This window comes from Rhinoderma darwinii, chromosome 7 (assembly GCF_050947455.1).
Source record: "Rhinoderma darwinii isolate aRhiDar2 chromosome 7, aRhiDar2.hap1, whole genome shotgun sequence".
Classification (NCBI taxonomy): Eukaryota; Metazoa; Chordata; class Amphibia; order Anura; family Rhinodermatidae; genus Rhinoderma; species Rhinoderma darwinii.
This window is the reverse complement of record NC_134693.1, coordinates 62,077,505-62,093,332: the sequence shown is the minus strand read 5'-3', so window position 1 is coordinate 62,093,332 and position 15,828 is coordinate 62,077,505. Positions and strand designations below refer to the sequence as shown.

The following is a 15,828-nucleotide window of genomic DNA, read 5'->3' as shown; positions in this document are numbered from 1 at the left end:
TTACTGTACTTTTGTAGGCTTTTGGTTTTTAGGGAAAAATGGTCAGAAATAGAAAAAAGCACAAAATTAGATAGGCCTGGTCATCCTCCGTGCCCTGTCATTCAAAGAACTGCTTTTGCTCGCCCTTCACAGTACAGGTCGGCTGTCGGGTGCTCAGACTCCCAGTTCCCTGCAGTTAGTCCATGTTTTTGGCCGGCTGTAGGGGAAAACCTTGGTCTTCTCCCCTGGCATGCCATTAAAAGCGCTGCTCTGCTTATCCTTAGACGGTATGGGCCACCCGACGGGTGCTCACACTTCTTGTCCACTACAGCTGCTTGACCAGCACATGAAGCAGCTGAAGGGGATCTGAGCACCCGGTGGCCGGACCGTATTGTCTAAGGGTGAGCAGAGCAGTGCTTTTAATGTCATGGCAGAGAGAGTGCCCAGAGTTTTCCGCTACACCAGCTGAAAACATGGACCAGCTGCAGGGAACTGGGAGTCCAAGACACGGGATTGCAAGTGGCTGGCTTCTTTACACAACACTGGTCTCAGCTAGCGAGCAGATATGCAGAGTAACCCGCGCTGGAGGAGTTGTTTTTATTTGAATTTATAAAGTTCCTGTGGTGGTCTTAACAATCCGGTCTGGTTAGTACTTTTTTGGTATATAGAAAATACAAAAAGGGGGGAAAGACTCGTGCCTGATAGTGTAGTAGTTTGTGCAATTAGCCAGATATAGAGTTAGTACTTAGTACTTACACATTCCCATATGGGAAAGCAGCTCGTCCAGTTTTCGTAGATCCCTGACCCCCATTCTACCTTGTCCCATTCACACTGCTCTTCAGCCACTGTCTGACGAGGTGGTTGGGAGGACAGAAACAGCGGGACAAGGTAAGATGGGGTCAAGGGGCCCTATTCTAGAGATAGGTGCAGGTCCCGTATCTATCAGACATTTATGGCATATCCTGTGAATATGCCATAAATGTCCAAGATGGGAAAAACCCTTAAGGCCAGGATCACACACACAGTTTTGATGCCGTTTTTGTTGTAGTTTTTGGCCCAGTTTTTTGAGCCAAACACAGAAGTGGAAACAAAAGAAAGGAGATGCATCAGTCCATTCTTTATACCTTTCCTTTCGCTTGGATCCACTTCTGGCTTTGGCTAAAAAAAAGTGAGCTGAAAACTACCACAAAAACTGCATCAAAACTGTGTGTGTGATCCTGGCCCACCTTCACATGTCAGACCACATGGCAGCCATCATGGCTGTAACCGGGATAGTTCTATCCTTAAATATTAGTTATTGCATGAAAGTAAAAGATAAAATATGTAACTGTACCTCTGGGAAAATGGTGATATGAGCTGCGTTTCCTTTGCCCACGTAATAAATGGCGGAGGAACACTTTTTACCTCACATGGAAGTATCACATTATCACCTACTTTTACTGATATTTCTGTTTGACTTTTGGAATCCCCCCTTATCTCTGGATTTACAATTCGTGGTTTTACTGTAAAGAAAAAAAAGCCTAGTCATCTAGGTTATTGTTTCAATAAAACTGCATACTTTAAATTATTCTTCCCATTATAGAACTTACAGCGTGAGCCATATTAAAAAAAAAAGAAAAAAATATTAATTACAAAAATTATTTTGTTCTCTCAAAATCTATGCTGTTAACTCTAAAATTACCGGGAGTGTTTTAGGCTTTCATACCCAGAGAAAAATATCAGCTTTTGGAATTCTGCATTCTAAGGTCTCATGTACACTCCGCATATTTGATATACAGACCATATGTCAGCCGCAATTCCCGGACCTCACACATTCAGGGAGCCGGAGTCCCTAGCATCAGAGTTATGTATGATGTTAGGAGTCCCTGCCTCTCCGCGGAAATACTGTCCCGTACTGTAATCATGTTTTCAGTACAGGACAGTATTTCAACAGGGAGGCAGGGACTCCGAGCATGATACATAACTCTGATGCTAGGGACTCCGGCTTCCTGAATGTGTGAGGTCCGGGAAATGCGGATGATATATGGTCCGTATATCACGGACCAAACACAGTCGTGTGCATGCAGCTTTAGGGTCACTTCACACAGCGTTATTTAGCGCTGATTTTGACGCGGAAACCTCTGGGGACCCGCACCTATCTCCAGAATGGGATGCCCTAAACCCCGTTCAGCCTCTCTGTATTGCGACTGAATGAGGTGAATTTCAACCATAAAAAAGGTTACATGGCCGTGAGTAACGAAAACAGCATAGCTTGCTGAGCTACGCTGTTTCCGTAACACCCATAGTAGTGAAGTGCAGTAACGGAAGCAGCGTAGCATGCGAGCTACACCGTTTCCATTACTACCATTCAGTTCTATAGAACTTACGGAAACAGCGTAGCTCAACGAGCTACCCTGTTTCAGTAACTCATGACCATATAACCTTTTTTATGGTCGGAATTCACCTCATTCACCTCCGTAATTACGGAGATTTTTACGGTTGTGTGCATGGGGCATTACCAAGTATTTATAATTTGGCAAAAGACGAAAGTGGGTAAATCATCAAAGTCTTTTCACCACTCTATGGCATAGAAAAGTCTCAAAATATGGTGCACGCTGTAACTTGCAACTTTTCACATGTCTTGCCACTTTTCAAAAATGGGGCCCATGGTGACCTACAAATTTAACACCAATTATTCCAGATATTGGAGTAACTTATGAAGTAAATAAGTGCCTGCTTGTAGCAGACGCAGATTTCAATGTCTGTCGCATGGACAGCCAAAGATGTGTGAATTTTTTTTATTGTTTTCACCTTCTACTACATTTGGAGCATTGTACTCCAGCACACTTTAGTTTAAAACTGGGGCATGAAATGCCAGTCTAGGTAAATTCCCCCCAATGGGCATAGTATAAAGGATCAACAGCACTTGGCAATGATTACCAACAGCTTACCATAAACCGTGAGTTGGACTTTACGGGCTGCATAACCTGCAGCATTCACTGCTGTGCAAGAATATTCTCCAGAATCCTCTCCTCCTGGAGTAGACAAGAACAAACTTCCATCTGATTCAATAGTGACAGAATCATTGTTCAAAACGACTGTCTCTCCCTTCTACAAAGGAAAAAAGTGAATAATACAAATAATGGGAAAACATCACCTTCAATACACTGTAGTGGTTTGAAAAACAAAAAAATAAACAATGAAGTTATGTTATGACATATTTATGATGATGGTGATTATTATTATTATTACTATTATTAGTATTATTATTATTATTATTATTACTATTATTATAACTATTACTATTATTATTATTATTATAACTATTACTATTATTATTATTATTACTATTATTATTATTATTACTATTACTATTATTATTATTATTATTATTACTATTACTATTATTATTATTACTATTACTATTACTATTATTATTATTACTATTATTATTATTACGATTGTTATTATTATTATTACTATTATTATTATTATTATTACTATTGTTATTATTATTATTACTATTATTATTATTATTATTATTATTATTATTATTATTATTACTATTGTTATTATTATTATTACTATTGCTAGAGCATGTTCACACGGCCTATTTTCGGGCATTTTTAGAGCCGTAAACGCCCGAAAAATGGATGAAAAATCAGAAGCAGAACGCCTCCGAACATCTGCCTATTGATTACAATGGGAAAAATGGCATTCTGTTCAGACGGGCAATTTTTTTACGCGGCCGTAAAAACGGCCGCGTAAAAACACGGCTGCGAAAAAGGAGCCAGGTCACTTCTTGGGCCGTTTTTGGAGCCGTTTTTCATTGACTCTATAGTCTATAGAAAACAGCTCCAAAAACAGCCGTAAAAAATGCAGTGAGAAACACAGTAAAAATCGCGAGTGGCTTAAAAAAACCTCTGAAAATCAGGAGCTGTTTTCCCTTGAAAACAGCTCCGTATTTTCAGACGTTTTGGAGTTTGCGTGTTAACATACCATTATTATTATTATTATTATTATTATTATTATTATTATTATTATGTGCCATTGGGTTGATTTGGCTTTCAGTACTCATATACTAATGGTTATTCACCATAAAGCATTGTCTTCAGGTTTCTAAATGACAAGTTTATGAATTCTGTGAGTGCATCTATTCATCCTGATTGTTCTTTTCTTATCCATTTTCACTTTGAAGGTGTCTTCTAGTTTTACGTAAATACAGCTTAATCAATTTATGGGTAAAAAAAACCGCCATACAACTTTCTAATATACTTTGGGTTTCATGTGACCATTATCAAAATATTTATTTGTTATAAATGAATAATAACACTTTCTTTACGTTCAGAGACTGAAATCCTATACATCCATAATCCTGCCCTCAGCTGAAAGTGGATACAGTTGTATCCAGTCCAGACAATAGATGGCACTCAAACATGATACAGTGTAGCAATCTATCAGTAAGATTTGTGCCGCATTAGACTGGATAACTGTTACAAAATGTTACAAGGCAATACCTGACATCAAAGCTTATAATACTAAAATATGTCTGATATAACCTTAATAGGTGTACAGATGTAGTACTCACAAGCTAAGTCGTCATCTATGATGTCTATGTCCATGCCATCATCTCTAGACCCACTTTGCATTGCACTATACATAGTTACATAGTCACATAGGTTGAAAAAAGACACGGGCCCAACAAGTTCAACCTTTCTCAATCAATTACAAGTCTTTTATTGTTAGATTAGTTATAACCTTCAATGCCATTTGTCATTAAATAAATATCTAGACCTTTTATAAATGCTGAAATAGTATCTCCCATTAGTACCTCGTGGGGTAGGGCATTCCCTTGACTACTCTAACTGTAAAGAACCCTTTCCTTTATTGATGTCTGGAACGACGTTCATCCACACACAATAAATATTCTCTGGTCCTTTGTAAAGTCCTTGGAAAGAAAATATTGTGCTAGTTCTTTGCATTGACCACACATATACGAGAAATGGGTGGTTGGATCCAGCGCTGGGTGGAATATAAAATGGAAACGATTTCCAAGTTTAATAGTTCAGTTCGATAAAATCCAATAGTGTGAAGTCCTGGTGTGAAGAAAGCGAGAGGGAGATGTCCTCAGAGCCTACGCGTTTCGGACGGCTTCGGCGTCCTTAGACTTGGCTGTGGTATGATACGTCCGAAACGCGTAGGCTCCCTCTCCCTCTCGCTTTCTTCACACCAGGACTTCACACTATTGGATTTTATCGAACTGAACTATTAAACTTGGAAATCGTTTCCATTTTATATTCCACCCAGCGCTGGATCCAACCACCCATTTCTCGTTGCTTCCTACCGTGTACCGACACGAGGATACCGGGCGCTATCAGCGACACGTCCTACTGTGTCAGGTGAGCTGGAGGATTCCTCCCTACTTCCTATTTTGACCACACATATACTTATACAAGTTAATAAGATCATCTCTAAGGTGGTTTTTTTCCAAGCTCAACAAGCCCAATTTCTCTAGCCTTTCATTGTAGGGGTATGTTCACACGCAAACTCAAAAACGTCTGAAAATACGGAGCTGTTTTCAAGGGAAAACAGCTCCTGATTTTCAGACATTGTTTAAGACACTCGAGATTTTCGCTGCATTTTTTTACGGCCGTTTTTGGAGCTGTTTTCAATAGAGTCTATAAAAAACGGCCCCAAAAATGTCCCAAGAAGTGACCTGCACTTCCTTTTCGCGGCCGTTTTTTACGCAGCCATTTTTCAAGACGCCCACGTAAAAAAAAGGCCTGTCGGAACAGAACGCCGTTTTTTCCCATTGAAATCAATGGGCAGATGTTTGGAGGCGTTCTGCTTCCGATTTTTCGGACGTTTTTCTGGCGTTTACGTCCAGGGTCTGACGTCTCTCTCTGCAGAAAGAACCATAATGGATATGTTTCACTATCCTCTACCTCTTCTATGCAGCTTTACCTAGGTCTCCTTTCTACATGTTCCTGATGATTCTGATGATCTGATGTCACTTAGATATTACATTTACATCTTTACATGTTGTTTCATCCTTCATTTAGGGATTTATATGGCCTTATAGATATACTCATTCATGTGATATTTCTATTGTGCCGTACATCATGATCCCGATGATTTAGATGATCTGATTGTCATTTACTTTGCATGCTGCTTTATCTTTCATTCAGGGATTTATATGGCCTTATGGATATAGTAATTTATGTCATATTTCTATTGTGCTGCATATTTTTATGCCTTTGTTGCATTATTGCTGATGTACACTTTCTGCATAGACAGACGTCTTTTTAATGCTTTGCATGACTTATCTTTTAATTATTTTTGTATTCCCAATAACGTTTGTATTTTTCCATATACATTGTGTTAATTGTACCCAGTATTTTGAAGGCTTTATAAGTTCATAATTTAGATGTGATCGATTACAGGTGGATCCTGCATGCCAGAGACATGTAGGACCCGCAGACACTGAACCGGACAGTCCCGAGTATGAATGTAGATTTATACAATTACTGTACAATTGAACTCAATGGGAGCCACTAAATCCTCTTAGCAGGGAGCTCCCCCACTGGGACTCTACATCTGTAAGTAGCAGTTCAATGCCGGGTCCCATAGAAATCTTGTTGTTTTCTTTTTTGGAAAGCACACCACTAGATAGTATTCCCCTTTAAAATAACAGATCTCACCTGTTTTTCAACCTCACAATTTTTATTACTGATATATTTACACACTTGAGGGTCTGAGATTACAGATTTACTGCATTATAGTTACCTTTTTCCAAATGATTAATGGCTTTGGGACTCCACTGGCTTTACATGGTAGAAGTATCGCATTTCCTTCTATTGTACTGAAAATTTGGGGTCCATGCTGAATGATTGGGCTAACTGAAAAAAAGAAAGTAAACATTTACTTATTCAGTTCCACTTTACATTTGTCTCTGTCATACAAATCTTTGGTGATAATACAGTATTTTACATAGTTAGTACGGTTGAAAAAAGACACATGTCCATCAAGTTCAACCAAGGGATGTGAAAAGGGAAGGGAAAAATTTCTACACATAGGAGCTAATATATTTTGTTCTAGGAAATTATCTAACCCTTTTTTACAGCCATCTACTGTCCCTGCTGTGACCAGCTCCTGCAGTAGACTATTCCATAGATTCACCGTTCTCACAGTAAAGAAGGCTTGTCGCCTCTGCAGGTTGGACCTTTTTTTCTCCAGACGGAGGGAGTGCCCCCTTGTTTTTTTAGGGGGTTTTACATGGAACAGAATTTCACCATATTTTTTGTATGTGCCATTAATATATTTATATAAGTTAATCATGTCCCCCCTTAGTCGTCTTTTTTCAAGGCTAAATAGGTTTAATTAGTTTAATCTTTCCTCATAACTTAGATTCTCCATGCCCCTTATTAGCTTTGTTGTTCTTCTTTGTATCTTTTCCAACTCCAGGGAATCCTTTCTATGAACTGGAGCCCAGAACTGAACTGTATATTCTAGATGAAGCCGCACTAATGCTTTGTAAAGTGGTAATATTATATCCCTGTCCCGTGAGTCCATGCCTGTTTTAATACACGACAATATATTGCTGGCCTTAGAAGCAGCTGATTGACATTGCATGCTGTTATTTAGTTTATGATTTACAAGTACACCCAGATCCTTCTCAACAAGTGACTCCCCCAGTGTAGCTCCCCTTAGGACATATGATGCATGCAGGTTGTTGGTACCAAGATGCCTAACTTTAAATTTTTCTACAATAAACTTAATTTGCCAAGTGGATGCCCAAACACTTAGGCCCTGTTCACACAGAGTTTTTTTGCAAGCAGAAAATTCTGCCTGAAAAAATCAGCTCCGTTTTTTTTAAGCGGTTTTGTACCACACGCCTTTTTTGATGCGTATTTTGCCACGAATTTTGACGTGTTTTTTTGTTGTGTATTTTTTAGGCTTTTTTTTAGCTATATCTTCAATAGAAAGATGGAATAACCGTGAGTGTTTTTTGCCAGAAAAACACTTAAAAAACGCGTCGAAAACCACAGAAAAAAAATGCGGCCAAAAACACGTTTATTTCCATCTCCCATTGATTTCAATGGGGGTTTTGAGGCGTAAAACGCCTCAAGATAGGGCATGTCGATTCTTTTTCCTGCGAGCATTTCTGTTGCTCGCGGTAAAAAAAAACCTCTACCTCAATGTGAGTCAATTTCGTCCATTTTTTGCCACGGTTTCTGTGGCAAAAAACGCGGCAAAAAAACTCAGTGTGAACAGGGCCTTAGTGTGTTCAAATCAGCTTGTAATTTACGAACATCTTCCATAGACTGAACAATACTACATAGCTTGGTGTCATCTCCAAAAATAGAATTAGTATGTTTTCATAGAGTTAATTCTGTATTGTATTATATGTTGACACTGTATATTTATATGATGCACATTATGTAGTATGTAAAAAAAAAAACAAGTCATTTATGAAGTCACACAGTCATTCACAAATCTTGCTAATTCTGATATTTTTCGTTTGCTACATATTATATGTGGCAAATAACTGTTGATCTGCAGGGTATAGTTGAGTACCTATATTCCTGGTAATGATAATGAACATGTTTTTTTGGTTAAAATAAAGAAATAGGTAAAGGGTAACATAACAATGTAACAAAACAAAGTTATGTAATTCAGAAATGTTGCCAATAGATACACAATGGATCTTTTTGGCATAAGTTTTCCCAGTATAAGTAGGGATTCCGCAGTTCCAACTGTATTTAAAAGTGTAGTCAACTACACTTTTCAATACAACTTTATAAAAAAAAAATGTAAACGTATAGCACACATATGCGTATGTAACTATATAGGAAGACAATTGTATATGTCTGGCCAATATATCTGTCAATCCATGCAATCCCTGAACGTTATGTGAATTTAGCCAAAAAGGGGTAATTTATCGATAGTGATTGTACAACTAAGTTTACTTTGTTTCAATGCTTCTAAAACTGCAGCAAAGTATTAACAGTTGTGTAGCACATCACATCATATATCTTACCATATACATTAACAGTTGTTAATCGTTTACTTGTGCCAGCCACATTTGTCGCTGTACATACATATTCTCCATCATCTTTCAAGTGAACACTTTCCAGATGAAGACTACCATCTGTCCGGACACCAACATATGGGTTTGAAACCACCTAAAGAACATAAACATTTTAGAAAATCTACCCGTATATACTGTGCACACAATACATATGCTGTAGCTTTTAGTACAGAAGTGTAAATGTTTTTACTGCTCCATTTTATTTTCATAAATTACATATATCATGCATACATAGTTACATAGTTACATAGTTACATAGTGTGGTCAAAAAAAGACATATGTCCTTCAAGCTCAACCAAGGCATAAGGAGAAAGGGAAGGGATGAAATGAGAATTCAACACATTGACATTGGAGCTAATATTTTTTCGTTCTAGGAAATTATCTAAGTCTATTTTAAAGCCATCTACTGTTCCTGCTGTGACCAGCTCCTGCGATAGGCTAGGTTAGATTATATTTTATTTGGTTATTATTATAAATCCTACTACTGGTAATAAATAGCACATACCACAACATTGTTTTTAAGCCACTGTCTGACCGGAAGCGGATTTCCAGCTAAGAGTACACATGGCAGGGTGATTTGGTTTCCTTCAATGACATTCACCACATGAGGACTCTCTCCAATTGCAGGAATGACTAAAAAAAAAAAATTTTTTTTTTAATAAAACACAAATAGAACTAGATAGATTAGAAATTCACAATAATAAAAAAAATCATTCAAGGACCTGTTCTTAGGCCTCATGCACACGACCGTATTTTTTCCCACCCGTAAATACTGGCGTAAATACGGGTCCGGTGTCACACGTATTCGACCCGTTTTGCACCAGTATTTACGAACCCGTGCCCGTAAATATGGGTCCGGTGTCACCCGTATTTACAGGCACGTTTTTGGCGGCAAAATAGCACTGCACTAATCGGCAGCCCCTTCTCTCTATCAGTGCAGGATAGAGAGAAGGGACAGCCCTTTCTGTAATAAAAGTTAAAGAAATTCATACTTACCCGGCCGTTGTCTTGGTGACGCGTCCCTCTCTTCACATCCAGCCCGACATCCCTGGATGACGCGGCAGTCCATGTGACCGCTGCAGCCTGTGATTGACCTGTGATTGGCTGCAGCGGTCACATGGCCTGAAACGTCATCCAGGACGTCAGGCCGGATGTCGAGAGGGACGCGTCACCAAGGCAACGGGCGGGAGACCGGACTGGAGGAAGCAGGAAGTTCTCGGTAAGTATGAACGTCTTTTATTTTTATTTTTTACAGGTTTATTCTGATCGGTAGTCACTGTCCAGGGTGCTGAAAGAGTTACTGCCGATCAGTTAACTCTTTCAGCTCCCTGGACAGTGACTATTTACTGACGTCGCCTAGCACACATGTAGCCACCCGTCATTACGAGAGCTCCATAGACTTCTATGGACTGTCCGTGCCGTTATTACGGCCTGAAATAGGACATGTTCTATCTTTTTCAACGGCACGGGCACATTCCCGTGAGAAAACGGGAAGGCACCCGTCGCCAATAGAAGTCTATGAGCCCCTTATTACTGGTCGTAATTACGACCCGTAATAACGGGAGTTTTTACGGTCGTGTGCATGAGGCCTTAGTCAGTAGCCAGTGTTTTCCTTCCTTCTATACGCTCTGGAAAAGATGGGATCAATGGGCCCAATACAACTGTACCCATCTACAGGATGTGACATTTTTTTACTCTATCATTTCCAGAGTGAACAGCTTCAAGAAAAAAAGTGTTAGTAGCTACTGTAGATGTATGAAATCATGTCTTCTGTCTCTATACAAAGTAATGCCTAGATAAGAAGTAAGTATCTTTATGAGCTATTAATACAAGAAGGAATCATTTTAAGAAAAATGTTATGACTTGGCTACATCTAAGAACAGGACTGCATATGTAGATTTAAATGGGTAAACACTTTACAAGTAACGAAATTTCCTGGCATTGAAAGGATTGTTTCATCATGACAACCCTTTTAAACTGAAACTAGCCAGACTCAGCTGATCGCCATGGGTTAGGCCCTATTCACATGACAGGGTTTCCTGGCCATGTAACGGCCGTTCAAAAAAAGTCCATCACACGGCCACAGTAGGAACAATAGACCCAAAATGGGACTTTTCACACGACCGATTTTTTGACGGACTGGGAAACCGGGCCGTCAAAAAATGTGACATGCCCTATTTTCAGCCGTTCTCCCGGCCACCTGGCTCCCATAGAAGTCTATGGGGCCGGGTAATACACGGCCATCACTTGAATGTGTTCCGAGTGACGGCCGTGTCTTCCGTCACTCGCTCTCTACTCCTCCTTCTCACAGTGCAAAGTGCATGTGAGGAGGAGGGTATTTTTTTGCTCCCTGTACGAGCGGAATCCCCAATCCCCGGCCACAGCTTCGGCAACGCTTTAGCCAGGGATTGGGGATTCCGCTCCAGGAGAAATCCCTGACTTCACTGTCCATATATGGATGCAGTGTCGTCAGGGACTTCTGAAGCGGAATCTCCGGCGCTGTGACCAGTGTTTCCGCTCCAGGAGAAGTCCCTGACTTCACTGTCCATATGTGGACATTTAAGTCAGGGACTTCTCCTGGAACGGTCCCCTACAGTGGCACTATCTATAGAAAGGTAGACGGGGTGCCATCTATGGGGGTGCTATGTAAATGGGTGCTGTGTAGAACTACCTACAGGGGGCTGTGTGGCATTACCCACAAGGGGCTGTGGGGCATTACCTACAGGGGGCTCTGTGGCATTACCTACAGGGGGCTGTGTGGCAATACCTACAGGGGGCTGTGTGGCATTACCTACAGGGGGCTGTGTGGCATTACCTAAAGGGGGCTGTGTGGCACTACCTACAGGGGGCTGTGCCACTACTTACAGGGGAGCAGTGTGGCACTACCTACAGGGGGGCTGTGTGGCACTACCTACAGGGGGGCTGTGGCAGTATCTACAGAGGGCAGCGTGTGCCAAAAAATGGACAAATTAAATTCATCTATTTTTAAAACGGACAGGGAAAAAAACGGATGCAAAACGGGTCAAAATCGGCCGTTAAGAACGGAAACATGGCCCGGAATGGAAATGGAACTGATGCAAAACGGCCAAGAAAAATGGACCAAAGCGGCCGTTTTTATCGGCCGACACTCGGACCCTGTCGGGTGAATAGAGCCTTAAGCTTGAGAACCCACAGGGATCAGCTGTTATAACAGGGGAAAGCTTCAGCAGCCCATGAATTTTCCCTGCAGTGGCCACATGTAGTATCACAAGCCGACCATTCACATAAATGACCATCCATGTTATACATGGACCGGCTAGGTCTGCCAGAGTGAGTGCCACTTTTTGCTACGGCTCTCTGCTCAGACTAATAGGTTAAGAGAGAACTTAAAATTGGGGGCTATGATGTTCATATGCCCTAACAGGAATTTGGCTGTAATGGTGAGACAACCCCTGTAAAGTCTAAAGAAGAAAAACATTCCTCCAGTTCAAATATTTACCTAATCCAGTCAGTGTAACAGTAACTTGTGATTGAACTTTCCCAAAATGATTCTCAGCTTCACAAATATAGGTACCATTGTCTCCTAACCAAAGATCTGAAAGATATCAAAAAGCCATTATTCTATTCATTCCAACATAACTGGCAATTAGTTGTGCCATACAGCAGACAAGTAATGGCACTCATCAGTATATCATTCATGTCTATTGAATTTATTGTGTGTTAAGATAAATGTAAATGTATATATACAGTGAAACCTTACTAGAAGACCACCTCTTTGAGAGGACCCCGCCGATAAAGACCACATTTTTCTGAGCCAGATTTGCAATAAAAGTCTATGTGCAGTGGCCCTCTTTAAATAGACCACCTCTCATCTCATAGGTTTTTTGATGGAGCTTCTTTGTAAAGACCACGTGTGTCATTTACTTGACCCTTCTGCTGAGTCCCATGAAATTAAATGCAGCGTTGGACAGCTAAGCCTTGCAGAGGACAGAAAGGAGACGAAGGTGGGAAGGAAGCTGCCAAGCTTTAAATCTCTTCTCTTGCTTCCTCCTTCCCGACAATGATGCCCCTCCAGATTAAATGTAGCACAAAGGAGCAAAGCGCCACAAAGGAGCAAAGCGCCACTTTCTGCAGGAGAGGAGCGAGCTAGAAGAGAGGAGATGCCAAGCTCTATGTGCAGCAGATATCATGATGCACGTGAACAGCGCTCAGCCCACCCGATAAGCAGAAGTACCGCCTGCCGCTACCTGTAGATTAAGAAACTGATAGCATTTAATGTCAATTATTGTTCATTGGACAACTAAAAAGGGGTTCCCTGTAAGGACACCTGCTAAAAGACATGCAAATCATTATCTGTTTTATGCAAATGTTTTTAAGTATTTATTTTTCACAATCTGCTAAAGTGTAACTAACGAAAATGAATGTTGTTTTATTTTCATTTAGTATTTATTTTTAAATATTTTTTTTAACATGTGCCCTCGCTGGACACCCATTTTTTCCTTTTTGAATTGTTTAATGAACGATGAGTGACGTCACATGCCATCAGTTTTTTCCCCGGTCTTTTTATATATTAAAGTACTATTTGTTGAAATGTATATGACCTGTCCGGTTCGGAAACACGTTGTCGATAAACAATAAAAAATCAATCTGCTTTTGAATAAAAAGTCTTCTTGATTGAATTCAATACTCTATCCTTCTCTCACATTTTCTTCCTCCGCCATGGAGCTTGTTCCAGCTGGGTAGTAGTGGGAGGCAGCTGGCAGGAGATACAGCTTAAATATAAATGAATAGCATTGTCCCTATACTAGCACAACTCTATTAGGTGAGTAGATTCACCAAATATACTTTCCTATGGAAACCATACTATGGAAACCAGGCTGATTCAAGACAATATAACTATAGAGGAGCAGCGCCTTCTGTTTTTTATTTTTCTCTTAGCTAATATGCAAACTGTATCAATGATGACATGCTTTTGGGGTGTTTCAACATTTTGTGTGTCTATTTATGTAGTATGTATGTATGTATGTATGCTGACTCCATTAAAAATACTTTAACCAGAATTCTCTATACTTTCTTTGAGAGGACCACCCCTGTAAAAGAGCCCTTTTCTGTGCATTTTTGAGTGGTGGTCTCAAAAAGATTTCACTATATGTGTATAATACTGTATATATTTATACTGTGTACATTATATGTACAAAATAATTAGGGCACCTACACATATATACACCTACAGAAGCTTTTATGACATTCTATTCTAAATCCATAGACATTAATAGACTTTGCGGAAAAACAGCTTGGACTCTGCATTTGTGAGCTCACACAATGATGTTGGACGAGAGGTCCTGGCTCGCAAACTCCATTCTAGTTCATTCCAAAAGTGTTCGATGGGGTTGAGGTTAGGACTCAGTGCGGGCCAGTCAAGTTCTTCTACACCAAACTCACCCAACCACGCCTTTATGGACCTTGCTTTGTGCACTGGGGAAAAGTCACGTTGGAACAGTTAAAGGGCCTTCCCCAAACTGTTCCCGCAAAGTTGGAAGCGTACAATTGGCCAAAATGTACCTAGGCCAACCCCTGAAAAACAACCTCATAGCATTCTCCCTTCTCCACCAAACTTTACAGTTGGCACAATGCAGTCAGGCAGGTAACGTTCTCCTGACATTCGCCAAACCCAGACTCGTCCATCAGACTGCCAGATAGAGAAGGGTAATTCATCACTCCACAGAGCACGTTTCCACTGCTCCAGAGTCCAGTGGCTGCGTGCTTTACACCACTGCATCTGACGCTTGGCATTGCGTTGGTTATGTAAGACTTGCATGTAGCGGCTCGGCCATGGAAACCCATGCCATGAAGCTCCCGATGCACAGTTTTTGTGCCGAGTGTTGCCGATTTTTATGCACTAGGCGCCTTAGCACTCAGCAACCCCGCTCTGTAACATTACGTGGTCTGCAACTTCATGACTGAATTGCTGTGATTCCTAAATGCTTCCACTTTGCAATAATATCACTCCCAGTTGATCATGAAATATCTAGGAGGGAAGAAATTTCATGAACTGTCTTGTTACAATGGTGGCATCCCATTACAGGACCACGCTGGAATTCAGTGAGATCTTTACAACGACCCATTCTTTCACAAATGTTTGTAAAGGCAGAACTTTAGAAAACAAAAAGGCCTTTATTCTTCATTAGAACTAATTGAATATTCCATTTTCTTAAATTGACCATCGGATTTTACAATACATCCTGCATGAACACTTACTGTTAATTTGTAGAGTACCAGTTTTCTGGTTATATACAAGGGGCTTTGAAGGTGTTGATGTGCTATTTAATTTTCTCCACTTTAGTTTTGGTTCTGGAAATCCTTGGGCAGTGCAAGACAATGTCACATCTGATCCTATCTCCATTGCTATATCCTCTGGAGTCTCTATGAACACTGGTGCAGCTGGAAGGAAGTTGTAACGCAGTTAAATATTATTGAATAGACATATTAAAGTTTAGTATAGACATATAAAAGTTTAGTACATATATAAATATATATATATGAGACATACATACAATATTATTTATTAACTTACAGCCAACACTCAGGGAAACTTGTCCACTTGCTTTTCCGGCCGCATTAGCTGCCATACAGGTGTAATCGCCAGCATCAGAATACTTTGTATTTGTAATTGTCAAAGTTCCAAGATGGTTCTCAATAGATATTAATGAGGATGAACTTAATTGTAAATCGCCTGGATAAAAGAATATTTAAGGAATATTAAAATATATTGATAAGTACATAAACCAGAGTGTGAGAAT

General features: G+C 40.1%; 1 protein-coding gene across 1 annotated transcript in view; it reads right to left on the bottom strand.

Moving 5' to 3' along the window:
- HMCN1 (hemicentin 1) overlaps positions 1-15,828 on the bottom strand; it is a 345,767-nt gene that overhangs the window by 256,337 nt on the left and 73,602 nt on the right. Inside the window, exons 15-22 of the mRNA XM_075833451.1 lie at positions 15,603-15,761; positions 15,287-15,469; positions 12,528-12,623; positions 9,555-9,682; positions 8,999-9,143; positions 6,745-6,857; positions 2,910-3,069; positions 1,313-1,481 (exon numbers count right to left, since the gene is read on the bottom strand). Coding sequence (XP_075689566.1) covers positions 1,313-1,481; positions 2,910-3,069; positions 6,745-6,857; positions 8,999-9,143; positions 9,555-9,682; positions 12,528-12,623; positions 15,287-15,469; positions 15,603-15,761 — 1,153 coding nt within the window. The remainder of the gene's footprint in view (positions 1-1,312; positions 1,482-2,909; positions 3,070-6,744; positions 6,858-8,998; positions 9,144-9,554; positions 9,683-12,527; positions 12,624-15,286; positions 15,470-15,602; positions 15,762-15,828) is intronic.